Raw genomic sequence first — 16,972 nt, forward strand, 5'->3', positions numbered from 1 at the left:
ATGTGAGGCAAGCGCTCAACCACTGAGCTACATCTCTAGTATCCTACGAATACCATTATCACCTTGAACCTCATTGCTGTCTTGTCTATACTCCATATATTACAACAGATACGTAGATTAATAAGACTAATAGTAACATAGAATATTAAATAATAATGATAAATAAATAGTGATAATAGTCCTTGAAATCTAAGAGACAAAAGAGTGGTTTTAAATATTAGATGTGAATCATTATCATACCAAAGTCTAATTTGCCTCAAGACATAAATAAAATATTTACTAAAATTTAGATAATGATCTTTAATTGTGTTTCCCTTTTAACTATAATATTTAAAATTGCAATAAAGGCATAGTTCTGATTTAAGTAGGTTGAATGTTATATAATATAAATTACTATCATAAAATTTGAAAGACATAATTTATACTCATCAAAAAATACAAAAGTTTAGATATCTATGCGTGACAATAAAACTTAAATTAAAAAAATATGTCCACTGGAGGAAGGGTGGAAGAGAGAAATAGGGAGTAGCTTCTAAATGTGTGTTTTTCAAAGTTTATGTATACTGAAGAGATTATAGTCGGTGATTAAACCCTTGGGCTGTGGGAAGTATCACCATGTCTGGTTTTGTTTCAAGGTTTCTAGCAATTTTAAGCTGCCAGCACAAGACATAATAGTAATTCCCTTCATAAATATTCCTTAAGACTCTTGTGTTGGTCTGTTTTTCCTCTCTAGGGTCCCAGGCATAACTGCAGCCTCCTTCTTTCCTAGTAGGGAACCAGCTGAAGCTTAATCACATTCCTCTATTCCCACATACTATATGTTATATTTCAATGTGATCCTTGTTTTATTTCTACCACATGAATGCATAAACAGTCAGATGTTTATTTAACAGGATGTCAGCAGCTATTCAATGCACATGGGAACAAGCATGCTCACTGAATCAGGCATGTTCTTCCTCTCCTGTCATATTCTATGCTGGGCTCTATGTGCTTGTGGTCTTAATGTAATGCTCCTCATTAAGATGCAATGTATCTGTAAAAAGCTAAATAACATTTCAAACTATATTTCCAGAAATGAGTGAAGTCAGGACCTAGATAGTGGGCAGACTTCAAGTTCCACATGCTTTCCATGACAGATCACAGTTAATATCCTGAATATCCATCTTCATACTCACTATGGACTGTATGTTTGTGTAATTGCCAAATTTCTAAAGTTGAAGTTCTGACCCTTGAGGTGACGCTACTCATAGGTGGAAATTCTGGGAGGTAATTATTTCCTGAGAGCGGAGTCCTCATAAGTGAGAGTAGAGCCCTTTTAAGGTTATCTCACTTTCCCTGCCCTTTAAAGATTCAGAATGGTGATCTGTAAACCCAGAAAAAAGTCCTCACCAGAATTAGACCAGGTTGGTATCCTGCTCTCCAAATTTCCATCCATCATTACTATGGAAAATAAATGTTTGTTGTTTAAGCCATGTAGTCTACAGTATTTTTAATAGCAGCCTAAACTAACATAGTGGTAAAATACATTATAAATTCAACTCATTCAATAGATCACTTAATGTAAACTTATGTAAATTTCTCTGGAAATTTTTTTTGTACTGTTTTACATTCTGAAGGAGAAAGATTCAACTATTTTCATAAATTGGTCATCATCCTATATCTCATAAAAAAATTTTTGTTCTGGTTGTATCAAATTCTGCCCAACTTATCCTGTGAACAAGTAATCCAAACCAAACTGTACTGGTTTTCTCAGAATATTCATGCTTTAAAACATGGAGAAACAACAGCAACATGTTCAATGACATATATGCAAACAGATGAAAAATAATATCAAAGGTGAGAAAAGTTTTAGGGAGATTACAAAATTAAACTTAAGGAAACAGACATTTTTCTATTTAATTTTCTCTTTGTGTTGAAAGCCCGTAACATAAGACACCAATACACATTTTTTAATCACTTATCATAATGCAATATTGGATGCTAGCAGATATGTGTGAACAAAGACAGAATAGTCATGTTCACTCTCAAGAAACATGGTTTATTCATAATAATACAGAAATGTAAATAAAATGAACATCAATCAAAGTAGGTATGTAAATAATGACTATCAAGCAAATGTCAGTAGTTGTCCTAGATATATTGAATATGTTATTTCTAATCTTTACAGAAATTATATGAGGTGCTTATTGCTTTCCCAGCTTTAGAGATAATGGAATAGAGACTAAAAAAAAATGAATTAATTTTCTGAAGTAACAGTCATTATCAGTTGCCACCAAACCCTGCACATTTTCTTACCTCATACTCCACTCTTTAAAGCTTTCATTCCCCCCCCCCCACCCCACTGGATTAGACAAATGGGAATGAAGGGACGGGTGGGGATAGAATTAGGAAAGGCAGTTAGAATGAATCAGACATAACTTTCCTGTGTTCATAGATGAATACACAACCAGCAAAACTCCACATCACATACAATCACAAGAATGGGATCCTAATTAGAATCAGTTACATTCTATTCATGTATAATATATGAAAATATGCTCTTCTGTCATGTACATCTAAAAAAGAACAAATAAAAATAGACAAATAAACACATAAATAAGTATTCAAGAATATAAACACTGAAATATCTTGAACACTGAAATAAAAAAAGGATTTATAATTAGAGCTTTATAAAAATGTTATATACTAAAGGAATATTGCATAAAGAACAATTAGTTTTAAAATTAAATTTATGTACTTATAGCAGTTCCACTCTGTTGGCGCCAAGAAAACTTGTAAAAGCTCAAAGAGTCAAGATTACTGATTGTATTTATATATAGCCAGCCAGCACGTGCTGTAAAAAATGACAGATCTTTTGGGTTTGCAACCCTATCAGTCAGCTACTTCTAGTAGTCAACCAAGCAGTCAGCTAGAGAGATGAGCTAACGAGTTTGGCAGGATTGAGGGAGATGCAAACAACAATGAACCATTTTGACAGCCATAATGCTGTTGTTTGATTTGTTTTCAAGGGATAAGAGTAGAGGGAAATAAGTATTTTGATTTTGTAGAGGTGGTGACAGTGAAACATCATCATAAATGCTCAGAGATCAGAGGAAATACCACATATAAATCACCATATATATTTATTCAAAGAATAAATGTCTGAATAAATACTTCAAGTATTTGTAATAAATAGCAACTGAGGGCTATCACTGTTATGACACTGATGCCTATCATGTGCATACATACACACATGTGCAGATACATGATATATATAGACATATAAATATATATTAATTACAGGGTTTGCTAAAGCTATTTATATGTTATTTTAGGTTTTCCTTTAAGTTTCTGATATTTCCAGGTACATCTATGTAGAGAAGGGTTGGGACCAAGAAGCCCTGCTCTCTTTATACACAAGTCACTACTGCTTTCGTGGAATGTTTCACAAACTAAAGTGACAGTCACCTGCAGATCTTCTGTACGTATGGTATACCATAAACAAAGTCTTCCTGTGAATGAATTTCAGTGGGCTTCCAGGCCTAGTATGCAAGGCAGCTCATGAGTTTTTTTTTTTCTGTCTTGCATACTAGGCAAACACCCTATCACTTAATTATGCTCCCAGTTCCCATGTATAAATACTCTTAAGTAGAGCAATAAATTTGAGTGACTAAAATGGGAAAATGCAATGTGAAAAAGAGAAACAAAATTGCATAAGGAAAATAAACATTCCAAAGGAGACTGTGATTGTGGCCAATAAAATTCTTTTGCTTAGTAAGTAATGAATACTGGTGGTAGAGATACTGAAAATGAATAATATGTCTATAATATTCATTTTATAAAGTCTTATATATGAGAGGATATATCTAATGATCAAAGTGGTAAAAAATGTGTTTTAAAAGATGGCCTAGACTTTGATCAGATAGTTTTGTGAAGGACAGAAATTCCTGTATGTGTCAGTCAATAAAAATGAAGCTAGGTTGGCTCTACAGTTTAGCTATTGTGAATAGAGCTGCTATAAACATTATAGTGGTTGCATCACTATAATATGTTGATTTTAAGTCCTTTGGGTATCAAATGAGAAGCAGGATAGTTGGGTCAAATGGTGGTTTCATTCCAAGTTTTCTGAGGAATCTCCATACCACTTTCCATAATGGTTGCACCAATTTTCTTTCCCACCAGCAATGATGAATGTACCTTTTTGCCCACATCCTCACCAACATGTACTGTTGTTTGTATTTTAATAATTACCATTCTGACTGGGGTGAGATGAAATCTTAGAGTAATTTTGATTACATTTCTGTAATTGCCCTTCAATAGATGAATGGATTTTAAAAATGTACACACACACACACACACTCAATGAGATATTATTCAGCCCTAAAGAAGAATGAAATTATGGCTTTTGCCAGTAAATAGATGAAGCTGGAGAATATCATGCTAAGAGAAAAAAAGAAACAAAGGCTAAATGTTTTCCCTTATAGGTGGATGCTAATTCACAATGGGGGAGGCAGCTACAGAAAAATAGAGGTACTTTGGATTAAGCAGAATGAAGGAAACGGTGGGGGGGTATAGAGATAGGAAGCATAATAGAATGAACCAGCGATTATTACCCTATGTACATAAATATAACTATACAAGCAGTGTGATTCTATATTACGTAAAACCAGAAGAATGAGAAATTATACTCCATGATATATGATATATCAAAGGGCATTCTACTGTCATATATAACTAATTAAAATAAATCAAGTAATAAAAAGTACTATTTGAACAATAAATGAAACTAAAGAAATATTTGCATATCTGTGGAACATTCTGGAGGACACTGGAATGACAGAGACCAAAACAACGTGGCCCAAAGAGTAAGAGAGACAGAACCTCCTAGAAAATAAGAAAGAATCTTTTAAGTTTCTCTTGACATAGAGAAGGAAGAACTTGGAGGTATATAATAGATTCTGCTTCAAATTGGTTTCCTACTTTCAGTAAAATCCTCATTCCCCTAGATACCCTGTATTAACCTTTAGGGGCAATGAAGAATTAGTGAGTGTTGACCAGCAGGTGTAGAGAGAGGAAAGGAGCCCTTAAAGATGAAATCAGGAGCTGGGTCCCACAAGCAGGCACACGATGCCCTCAACTCCCCTTCCCCATCCAAAGTTTACAGGACTGCCAGGAGCAAGAGCATGTTTCTACCCACACTGCACCGGCAGGAGCTGGGCCACTTCTATACATTTTAAAGGGAAATCAGATCCTCTGAAAATTGAAAGTAAGGCATATAATGACAAAAGAAAGGAAAAATAAGGTATTTTAAAAATGGGAAAACAAATGAATCTCTTCAAAAGCTTGTTTTCAGTATGCTTTTCTTCCCAGGCGTTCAGACTGTCTACATTTAATATGTGAGAGACATGAGAAATTTTGAAAACTGAAGTAATTATGGTAATAACATAATCTGAGCATTAATTTTAAAAACTTTTGCTATCTTGAAAGCCACACTCGAAAAGTGATATTTTGTTTCCATATAATTACTGTTTTTTAGTACAGGCCAACAATGCACAAGTCATTATGGAAGACACAAAAGTGAGCAATGTAAGGCCTGGAGGACTTTGCATTCTCAGACATTTTTTTCTCAATTACATGGATATAAAATGTATCATTTTTGTTTCTCGGCAATTTTCTTTATGCCCTTGTGACTCAATTGTAATTTTATTTATCATGATGCATAAAGTACTTAGCTTTCTAAAAGTTGTTAAGTACTAATAATTATCTGGCAATCACTGGAGGGAAACCTTAAATTAGAAGTTTACATGCCTGAAAGAAAAAAAAATTAACAGATGTTAATAGAAGAGTAGAGTTGAGACAAGTATTACACATATAATAAAGATAGCACTAATTTTAAGAAATAAGAATAATCTATATTCTGCAGAATTTTCATAAGTGGAATTCAGAATTTTGAAAACTATAAATGAATAGCAGAAATATCAGTAGAGTAAGGGGAAATAAATGGTAAGGGGTGCAGAAAGGGAAAGGGGAAGTACTGGGGACTGAATTAGAGCAAATAATAATCCATGCTTATATAACTGTGTTATATGGGATGGGGATATAGTTCAATAGGTGGATTGCTTGTCTCCTATGTAGGAAGTCCTAAGTTCAAGCCCCAGCACCACAAAAAAAAAAAAAAAAAAACAGTTACAAGGAACCCTAATATTATATATAACTAAAAAACTAATTAAAAATACAAATATAATATATAATATAGTATATGTATATATGTATGTGTGTGTGTGTGTGTATATATATATATACTGGAAAAAGTTATGACTAAACATAAATATTAAGTGCCTAAGATATTTTGTTAGGGAAGAGTCTGAGAAAGACAGTGGAATTGCAGAACGTTTCTTCCAAGGACAGTGAAAGAAATTGCCCCTCAGAATAAAGTTAAACTGACAGGGAAATTAAAGTACTTAGTGATTGTTGCATGAATTATATTCAATTGAGTTTGAAGGTTAAAGAACGGAATTGCAGTATTTCCTCTTCTATCCATTCAATATCTAACAATAAACTATCAAGTAGCTACTATATTTTCTAGGTTATGGGTTTAAGTTAAGAAATAACCTCCTTTTTTCTCAATAGCAATTATTGATATGCAGGATTCATGAAGAGGCATTACAAAAGAATATGATGAAATGACTTTTTATTAGCAACAGGTAGTATAAAACATAATTAAAATTATGATTTTAATTGGCACTGGTTGTTAACATTTTGATTTGTGAAGATATTTACAAATCACATTATCATCAGTGAAATGATTTATTCCCTCCTGGTAATTACTGCTTAGTTTCAGGAGAGTTAATATTTGTGAAAAGTGTGATCCTATTGATTTTCTTACTTTGTTTGACAGTCTTAATTTTACTTTACATATCATAAAATACACTTAAGTGTAAAATTCATGCTAATTCTATTTTACTGGTTCTATGTAAGGCCAAACTGAATAGTTCAATGAGCATTGAACAGATCTGTAATTTTATTTCATTAGAATGATACTTTTAGCAATTATATCTGAGAGAGATTCGATTCACATCAATAGGACATGTGCATCTATTTCATTGCTACTTAGTAGGAAACATATTTGACATCTATAGTGTCTGTAAAGTATTTTGCCACTTCCTCATGACAAGAAAATTACTTTTAAAAAATGCATTCTGAATTAAATAGAGAAAATTCCCTTGGGGGTTTTATTTTCTGATTGCCCCAAATATCAACAATTAATATGACCTTATATTGAAATTACTCAGAGTGAAACATCTATTCCAGTTTATTTTTGGGACTGAAACAGCAAATTGGTCACTCACATATGGACAGCAACATGCACACCATCAATCAGAGATTTGGGGTAGGAAAGAAAGAATTCAAAGTCAGGATTCCTAGTGTACTACCTGGTAGTGAACTTTCCTGTGAAGTGATTCATTGATACGCAAAGAATATTTCAGGAAGATCCTAGGAGTCAGTTAGCATGGTATGTATTTGAACATAAAAATGATCTCACTAGAGTGACTTCATTGAGATTCTTCTACTCAACAATCTTTGCTGGCTTTCTTCTCTTTATGTGTTTGTTGTCACAGGATCATGAGATGGCTACTGCACATCTAATAATTGCATATGTGTCTCAACCCAGAATATGCTAAAGCCAAGGGAGGAAGCATTGGCATCTAAATACAGACATCATAACTTTACAAAAATCTCTGAATCATTTTTCCTTTATATGTTCAGAACTGTGTTAGTAGCAACAGGGAAGCTAGAAAATCTAGCTTCTTAACTGTGCATATTGCTGCATCAAGTAAAATCAGAGTAATGATAGAATTAGCAAAATGAGAAATTGACATGGAGCACAAAACCACGAGTCTCTAATAGACTTCATTAATCCTTTATTTCTTAATGCTTTAGATAATAGAACTCTTGTTGTGTTCCTAATTCCCATAAAGTTTACTGCAGTTCAGAAACTGCTGTACTTTATACTTCTTTTATAAAGAAGATGAAGTGAGAAAATGTTGTTTATAGTAATTGACACTATGGCTCAATTTTGCACTAATGCAATCCATTTTTCTGCAAGATAAGAAAATTCCTTAACATTAGGGTTTACTTAACTGATTTTGCCTCTTATATATCCAATTGTAGTGATTTATCTAAAATGTGTCTATAGTAATTTATGTCAAGAAACATTATTGTCATTGTTATTATTATTAGTTTGGTATGAATTATGAATAAGATAAATAAACCAAACATATTCTATTGTGGAATTTTCTTTACATTTTCAGATATTGTGGTCCATACTTCAAATCTTTTTTCTTTATAGTTATTAATAAGTATTTTATAGTGAGTTTGAGAAATAAAGAATTGTCAAATAGATTTTTCATGTAGAATAACGTGAAATGAACATTGGAATCTATAGAACTTTTAAAGATGCTTTAGTTCTCTTTTTCCAAACATTCATAGTAACTTTAAATGTAGTATTTTTGCTCACTGATAAAATTAAATTAAATTTGGGAAATTATGTAAAAATCAAAACTGTTGATGAATTTAATTACTTACTCAGAATAAAGAAGGAATGTTGAAAACCTTGCTTTCAGTTACATTCTAAGATTCATTGAGAGCTTCTCTGAGTCTGTTTTTAGATTTGATTGATTTCTACTATAAGATGTTAAAGAAAGGTCATCTTGGAGAACCAAAGCTAGTGTGGGTGCAGATCTATCTCAAAAAGAGTAGGCTTGCTTGCCTCATCTACACACTATTCTGAGTCAGGAAAATCAACTCTGCAGTTATTCTGATTATTTTACTGTTTAAGTCTTTCTTCTTTTAAATTATCATTATAAACTTTTTAAGGGCTGGAGCGATAGCTCAATGGTCGAGTGCTTGCTTAGCACATGTGAGGCACTGGATTCGATTCTAGGACCCTCATAAAAAAATAAGCAAATAAAATAAAGGCATTCTATCCAACTACAACTACACACACACATACATACACGAGAAAAAAACTTGCAAATGGTGTATTTCTCTTATGTATGGTATCTATCAAAAGCATCTTTAAATACTTGCAAAGACATTTTACCACATAAGAGATCATAAGTAGCACATTTACTTCTTAAATATATATATAGTAATTTGGACTAAAAATTTTCTTAATAAATATTTTATTTATTTATTTGTTTGTTTTATCTGAGATGAGACTATCTCAAACTCTTCTTACAGTCTGTCATGTAGTATGGAAATTCTTGTCAATTTTAAAGAAAGAAGGAGAAATTAAGAGAAATGAACTGATTTATGGTTCTTTGGCCTAAGTTAAGGGAACGGGTTCTTTTGTGCAACTTGATAAATTCAGCTTCTGCTGTCACCACCTGACAGAATGTTCATAAATTCTGAAAAGGCATCAGATTCTTTAATATATTGACTTATTTTTAATGATGTTGATACTACATTAATAAGAATTGAGATTTGAGCTTTGTTACTAAGGAATCTTCATTCTAGGTTACTCTTGAATTTGATTTTCTAATCACTTATTACAATTTCTCTTTGGGCAGCCCTCCTCAGAATGTCTTGCTTAGGTGTACCTGTCTTCTTGAATGATAAACCATTTTACTCATTTAATCTCTATAAAATGTTATCATTACATTAATCTGATCAGAAATATTCTATTTCTTTGATATTTCATTTCATGGTCTTCTGCTGAGCAACGTTGTACCATAGTTATCTCGACCAAAGTTACTTAGAGCAATAAATTATCCATAAGGTCTGGTTGATTTCACTATTTGATTAATGGTAGTTCAACTCATGGAACATGGAGCAGCATTCAATAAAAAATGAGTTGGATGTTCAGAGGTTTAAAAATAAATTCTAAATATTATGCTAACTAAACAGCCATATAATTATTTTTTGGATGCAGCCATTCATAGGTGACTTATATTATCAAAGGACAAGATATCATAGTTCATCATTAGAAAATCAGATGGATACAGACACATACTTTTTAATATAATGGAGACAAGGTAATTCATATACTGATCTTAGTCATAATTAGTCACAACTCTATTTGGAGACAAAAGTTATGCTTCATTATAGTTGGTATTGAATGAAAGTAATTGAAAAGCACAATGAGATGTTATCATTTTGATTATGGAAATGGGATTAAGAGATGTTATTAAACCATACATTAATAAATGACTGCTATCCCCACATTTCTTATATAACATCCCATTTAAAACAAACGATTCTTTAATTTTCAGAGTATTTGTTCATATTTTATTCTAGTCATTTGAAAGCATGATTTCAAATAAATTTATTAGTTCTGAATAAGTCTAATTGTGTGGTTATAGGTTTTAAAGCACAGATTGCCAAAAAAGTCTTAGCTTTGAAGAGATGAATGAGAATCTTATTTCATACCTTTTCTTAACACCTTCTGCAACTAACTCCCTACCACATTTGTATATTTAAGAAGCCTTAAAATCTCTTTCTTCCCTTAATCACATACTAGGACATACATCTGCAGTTTCCCATGATGCATGTCTAATACTGAGAATAAAATGTATCACTGTAGAGATGTGCATTTCATTCAGTACATCATATCCCTTAAAGAAAAGAGCAAAGAAATGTAAGAGCAAATAAAATTTCATGCAGAGGAAAGTGAGTAATGCCCATTTCTTTCTTTTTTTTTCTTTTTTTTATTGGTTGTTCAAAACATTACAAAGCTCTTGACATATCATATTTCATACATAAGCTTCGAGTGAGTTATGAACTCCCATTTTTACCCCAAACACAGATTGCAAAATCATATCAGTTACACATCCACATTTTTACATAATGCCATACTAGTAACTGTTGTATTCTGCTACCTTTCCTATCCTATACTATCCCCCCTCCCCTCCCCTCCCATCTTCTCTATCTACCCCATCTACTGTAATTTATTTCTCTCCTTGTTTATTTTCCCATTCCCCTCACAGCCTCTTATATGTAGTTTTGTATAACAATGAGGATCTCCCTCCATTTCCATGCAATTCCCCTTTTCTCTCCCTTTCCCTCCCCCTTCATGTCTCTGTTTAATGTTAATCTTTTCTTCCTGCTCTTCCTCCCTGCTCTATTCTTAGTTGCTCTCATTATATCAAGGTAAATAGTTTTGGTGATTAGTGAAGTACTTACTTAATCTATACTAAGTATACATAACCAAATACAAACTTTATTGAAATATTATATTATTAAAATAAACATTTCTAATAAAGAACAAACTATAGCAGAGTCCAACACTAGTCCAACATTACCCTTAGAGTCCTGCTTTGTCCTTACAAATGAACACACACAGTCATGTGCTCTACCAAAGCATATGCAAACTTTCACACACTCATACACATACACTGAACTGATATTTGTTAAATAATCATATGCATAATAAGAATATAGGATTCCAATATATTCCATACTGAATGCATACGCTTTAGCAATAATCTTTTTTTTTTTTTTTTTAAAGAGAGAGAGAGAGAGAGAGAGAGAATTTATTTATTTATTTTAGTTCTCGGCGGACACAACATCTTTGTTTGTATGTGGTGCTGAGGATCGAACCCGGGCCGCACGCATGCCAGGCGAGCGCGCTACCGCTTGAGCCACATCCCCAGCCCCTTTAGCAATAATCTATTAAGTAAATATAATATTTATCTATAATTAAAACTTTGGTTATATATAGGGATAAAAATAAAAACATGATGATTTTGGAAACAGAACAAAATAACCAATATCAATATAAATTAATTAGTTGATTTGAGCTTTTTAACTAATTCTAAGTTCTTCTACCTGATTAACAAAATGGACACACATAAGGGAAAATTTTGTCTTATCAATTTGGTTACTATGTTAATAAATACTTTTTCTAATTATGTAGTAATTCCTTCGAACTAAAGTAACTTGTATGTGACATACTTAGTTTAGATTACATTATGTTACTTGTTTGTAATAATTCCAATTTCCATTTGAATTTATATAATGGCATATTACAATCCAAACCGTAATTAATATGCATGTCATGTGGTCACATACAGCTGTATGTGTACCCTTCACTCCTACACTTCCAGCTATATAGTTCTTCATTATTTTCCTTTGGGAAGCAAAGAATGGAGCAGTATATCTGAGGTCTACTCTTGGCAGGGAACTTGCCTGTTTCAGCACCTCAGGGAAGGAACAAGGCAAGTGAAGTCAAATCCTCTTGTAAACAAGATAATGACAAAACTTCTGGCAAACAACCCAGTGGTTAGGCTTTGAAGTGTGCTTAGGAATTGAATCTTTTTAGTTGGATGTACCTCATTGTCTCACACAATTGGTAAAAAAAAAAAAAAAAAAAAAAGCTGCAATCTGTTGGCACATGGAGCAGCATTCCATAAAAAATGAGTTGGATGTCATGTAATTACCTTAAAGTAATGAGTATTTATGGCCAAACGGGAGATATATATATTTTTTCATATTCCAAGATTCTAGGGATAAAATGATTGCCAGTGAAGATTATTTTTTAAAATTTTTGTTTATTTATTGACTGGGGGCAGGGAGGACTACTGGGGATTGAACTCAAAAGAGCTCTACACTGTTATACATTCCCAGTCCTTCTTTTTATTTAATTTTAATTTGAGACAAGGTTTGTCATGGTTAGCCTCAAACATGGGATCCTCTGGCCTCAGTCTCCAAGGAAGCTGAGATTACAGATGTGTGCCACCAACCCCTGAAAGGACACCCTCTTTTTAAACTGGTTTTGGATTATGCTGACACCACAAATCTGTAATGCAATATTAAATATTCTTCATTCCCATTTTTTTTTTTTTTTTGGTATGGAGGATAGAGCTCAGTGGCACTCAATCACTGAGTCACATCCCGAGGCCTATTTTGTATTTTATCTAGAGATAGTGTCTCATTGAGTTGCTTAGTGCCTTGCCTTTGCTGAAGCTGGTTTTGAACTCCTGATCCTCCTTGTCTCAGACTCCTGAGCTTCTGGGTTACAGGTGTGCTCCACTGTACCTGGCCTCATTCCCAATTTTAAATGATAAGATATGAATGATTAGTTTGTCAGGAGTACATGAAAGAAAGAGAACAAGATCTATATTTTTTACTTGAAAAAAAAAGTATAGTTCTTTGGAGTAATTCTCAATTAATTTCTTTTAGATATATAATATCTGAGGAATTAAGAATTTGCTTATTATGAAAAGTGCCAATTCATGGCATACAAGTTACTTCAGTATAATTATACATATATATGCATGTTTATATAATTATACATATATATGCATGGCATACAAGTTACTTCAGTATAATTATACATATATATGCATGTTTATATAATTATACATATATATGCATGGCATACAAGTTAATTCAATATAATTATACATATATATGCATGTGAATATATATGCCAATATATACTTATGTGTATCTGATAATTTATGAGACAACTAATTTTAAATAAAACTATGAAAAAATCTTAATGAAGCAATTATTTTCTTTTGCAAATAATTAAAACCAATAGTTAAAAATAGTTTAAATATCTCATTCAATATATATATATGATATTCTGTATTTGTTTAAAACCATGTTTACTTATATATTATAGGAATATTCAAAGATAAGTTGTTTCTTAATGTACATGTGTGGGTTACTAATAATAAAGAAAGCTATTGTCTTTATTCAATTACATTGTTTTAGAAAATTGGGTATATTTTCAAATGTATTAAAATACAATATGTGATTAGGAAGAGACATTATAAATTTTAAAAACTTTGATTTGTTCTATTATAACAGAACTTGAAGAAAGATTATTTTTAAACACACTGACCTGTTTTGGGATCTACAGAGAAGTAAGGTTGTCCCTGGAGAATACTGTAAACCACTCGAGCACTGTTTCCATAGGTAGGGTCATCTGCATCAGTAGCTGTCACCTGTAGAACAGAGGTACCTGTGCATTCAGGAAAACAAATTTTAGTGTGCGATGGCATTTAGTACATGATTAATTTGAACACAGAATATGGATATGCTTAAATATCTATGGAAAGCTTAAAGGAAGATCATACTAAATTTAATCCTTAAATTTGTGTATCAAGTATATTATTTGCTTTCTTCCTCTGCTATAAAATGTACTAAAATGTCCAAAATAGAACATTTGGATCTCAGGTATTTTTATATGGTCCTTAAATGTGTAGGAATTTGTTTAACCTTCACATAACCAGGAGAGGTATGTACTTTTATACTCACAAATCACATGGGTATTAATTGTGTGGTTTAAACAAGGATATGCCTAAGGCAGACATTGCATGATCAGAAAAGATCAAGAAACTGCAAATGGAATAGTTTGTGTTTAAATTGGGAAATGGCATTAATTAATCCATGGCATCAAAAGAGCCATTCAAGTTATTTCCAATCATTCGCACCCTTTTTATGTCTTACCCAGACTTTGAATGCGTCCAATAAGTGGACTACTAGGTTCAAATATTATTCCTATACTGGATTCTATATAATGATGACATAATTATCTCTCTAAAAATTATATAATATGCTTATGACCCTGTGCATTAAAATGTAATTTAAAGTTATTTACACAATTTAAAATACCATATTTTAGGCACTGCTATTATGGATCTGCCATACTGGCTTCATTGTGCTTATGTTTTCTGACACAATTTGAATAATAAAAAATGTCTATATTATATTCCAGTTATTCCTAAATGAAAACTGATCTGAGAATAACATGACAACTACCTATTTAGCGTTATACAACTTCACTGTGGAATTGATGGTAAGAGCTCATGTTTACCCATGAAGTACATCTGTTGAATTATCTAATAATACATGCTGAGTATTTTATTCTGTATAACTAGAAAAGATACCTACTAATTTGAATTAGGTATCAAAATATGTTTATTATCATGTGTATAAAACATTTTTCTTTTTTATTCACTCTTGTACTGGATTATGAAAGCATTGACAATATTCAGTTTTGAATTTTATAGTTACTTTAGTGATTTAGGTTACAGTATCTGTTCAGCTACAACAGTCATACTTCTCAGTTGAAATTCAGAACTACTTTAAGGAACGCTTGTTCTTCATCTTTCAGGGGATCAGAGCAAATTTAATTGTCAAGTGAATCTGTCAGTCCTTATTTGTAGATCATACATGGACATTGACTTCTAATAACATACTATGATCCTGGATTGTATATGACAATTTTTACAATGAGACAGTATGAAGAAATATTTTTAATTATCCATATTCAGAAAGGGAAGATTATGTTATCTCAAATTTTATTTTTTATATTATTATTATTATTATTATTATTATTATTATTATTATATTGGTACCAGAATTTGAACATGGGGCACTTACCCACTGAGTCACATTCCCAGCCCATTTTATTTATTTTTTTTAGAGACAGGGTCTCTCTGAGTTGCATAGGACCCTGCTAAATTGCTGAGCCTGACTTTGAACTATCAATCCTCCTGCCTTAGCTTCCTAAACTTCTGGGATTATAGGTTTGTGCTACTGTACCTGGAATGATCTCAAATTTGAAACTAACACAATCATGATATTAAACCTAACAAGAATGCTGACAACTGGGTTTCATATACACTGCTGGTGTAAATATGAAATTTGAAGTTTTTCATAAAACAAAAATCATAATTCAACCCAGAAAATCTTATTTGTATATTTATATCAAAGAAATTAAAGCTTACATACATATAAAAACCTGTTTACAATTATACATGAAAATTATTTGTAATAATCCCAGAGTAGTGGGACCCTGATGTCCCTCAATAGATTCATAAAGCAAAATATGCTACATTCATAGTATGAAATGATATTTAACAATAAAAATGAAAATGAACAGATAATTGACACATGAAACAACTTGGATGAATCTTCAGGTTATCATACTAGGTAAAAGTAGAGTCACTATCATAAGGTTGTATTTTGTATAATTTAATTTATATGAAGTTCCTAAAATGACAAAAATTTAAAAATAGATATCAGACTTGTAGTTTATAGAGGTTTGGAAATGGGGATGGGGTGATAATTTGTTAATTAAATGGCAGCAAGAGGAACCCTTGTGATGTTGAAACTGTTCATAATTTTGAATATACCCATGTGTATAGAACTGCATAGAACTAAGCACACTCATACACACAAATCTGCACAAGTAAAACTAGGGAAGTCTAAAGAAGATGGGCAAATCTATCATTTTAATAACCTGGTTATAATGTTTTATTTTTTCCCAAGATGTTACCAGTTGGGAAAGTGTGTAATGGGTACAAAGAATTTTTAAAAGATTTTTCTCATAACTGCATGTGAATCTACAATATCTCAAAATTAAAATTATTTTAAAAGGCAGCTGTGCTCTTGCCTCAGGGTTAGTTCATTCACTGAGAGTTTTATTCAGGCTTGGATGCACAATGAGTTTTCTAAGCATATCACTAAACTTTCTGGCTTGGTTAATTTCCGCCATTAAGTTAACAGAGCTGATCACATATAGCACTATCTATCCCACTAATAAGTATAATTATTATAATTATAGCATATTAAAGACTTTGTGATGCCACAGCACTAGACTCATACTCAATATTCATCCATCCAATTTGTTAGAGCATACTATTAGGTAGACATTTATAAATAAAAATTGGCTTATGAGGCATTTTCATTGGTATCACGGAAAAAAAAAATAAAATCTGTAGTTATTTAGCCAGGTCAGGCTCAAAATGTGTAACAAACTCCTGACATGGCTAAGATATTATAAAATTATATCATGCAAATCATTCATCTTATAGGAAAAAAAAATTCATATTCCTAGACATATAAGGATTATAAAGACACAGGAAAGAGAAAACAATACAATAAATTGTGAACTAATGGATACCAAAAAATCAGATTGTAAAATCCTCAGGTTTTTAAAGTAATTCTGGCCTGAAATACTGACTTAAATCCAAAT

The 16,972-nt window shown here is 31.9% G+C and overlaps 1 protein-coding gene across 3 annotated transcripts in view; it reads right to left on the reverse strand.

Annotated features, from left to right (window-relative positions):
* The window catches only part of CDH18 (cadherin 18), a gene marked incomplete at both ends in the record, with an annotated part of 309,905 nt that overhangs the window by 202,782 nt on the left and 90,151 nt on the right, over positions 1 to 16,972 (reverse strand). For all 3 annotated transcript variants that reach the window (XM_081296232.1, XM_081296234.1, XM_081296233.1), the window contains one exon: positions 13,832 to 13,951. In XM_081296232.1, coding sequence (XP_081152358.1) covers positions 13,832 to 13,951 — 120 coding nt within the window. The remainder of the gene's footprint in view (positions 1 to 13,831; positions 13,952 to 16,972) is intronic.

Source organism: Spermophilus citellus (assembly GCF_964194105.1).
Source record: "Spermophilus citellus genome assembly, chromosome: 1".
Lineage (NCBI taxonomy): Eukaryota > Metazoa > Chordata > Mammalia > Rodentia > Sciuridae > Spermophilus > Spermophilus citellus.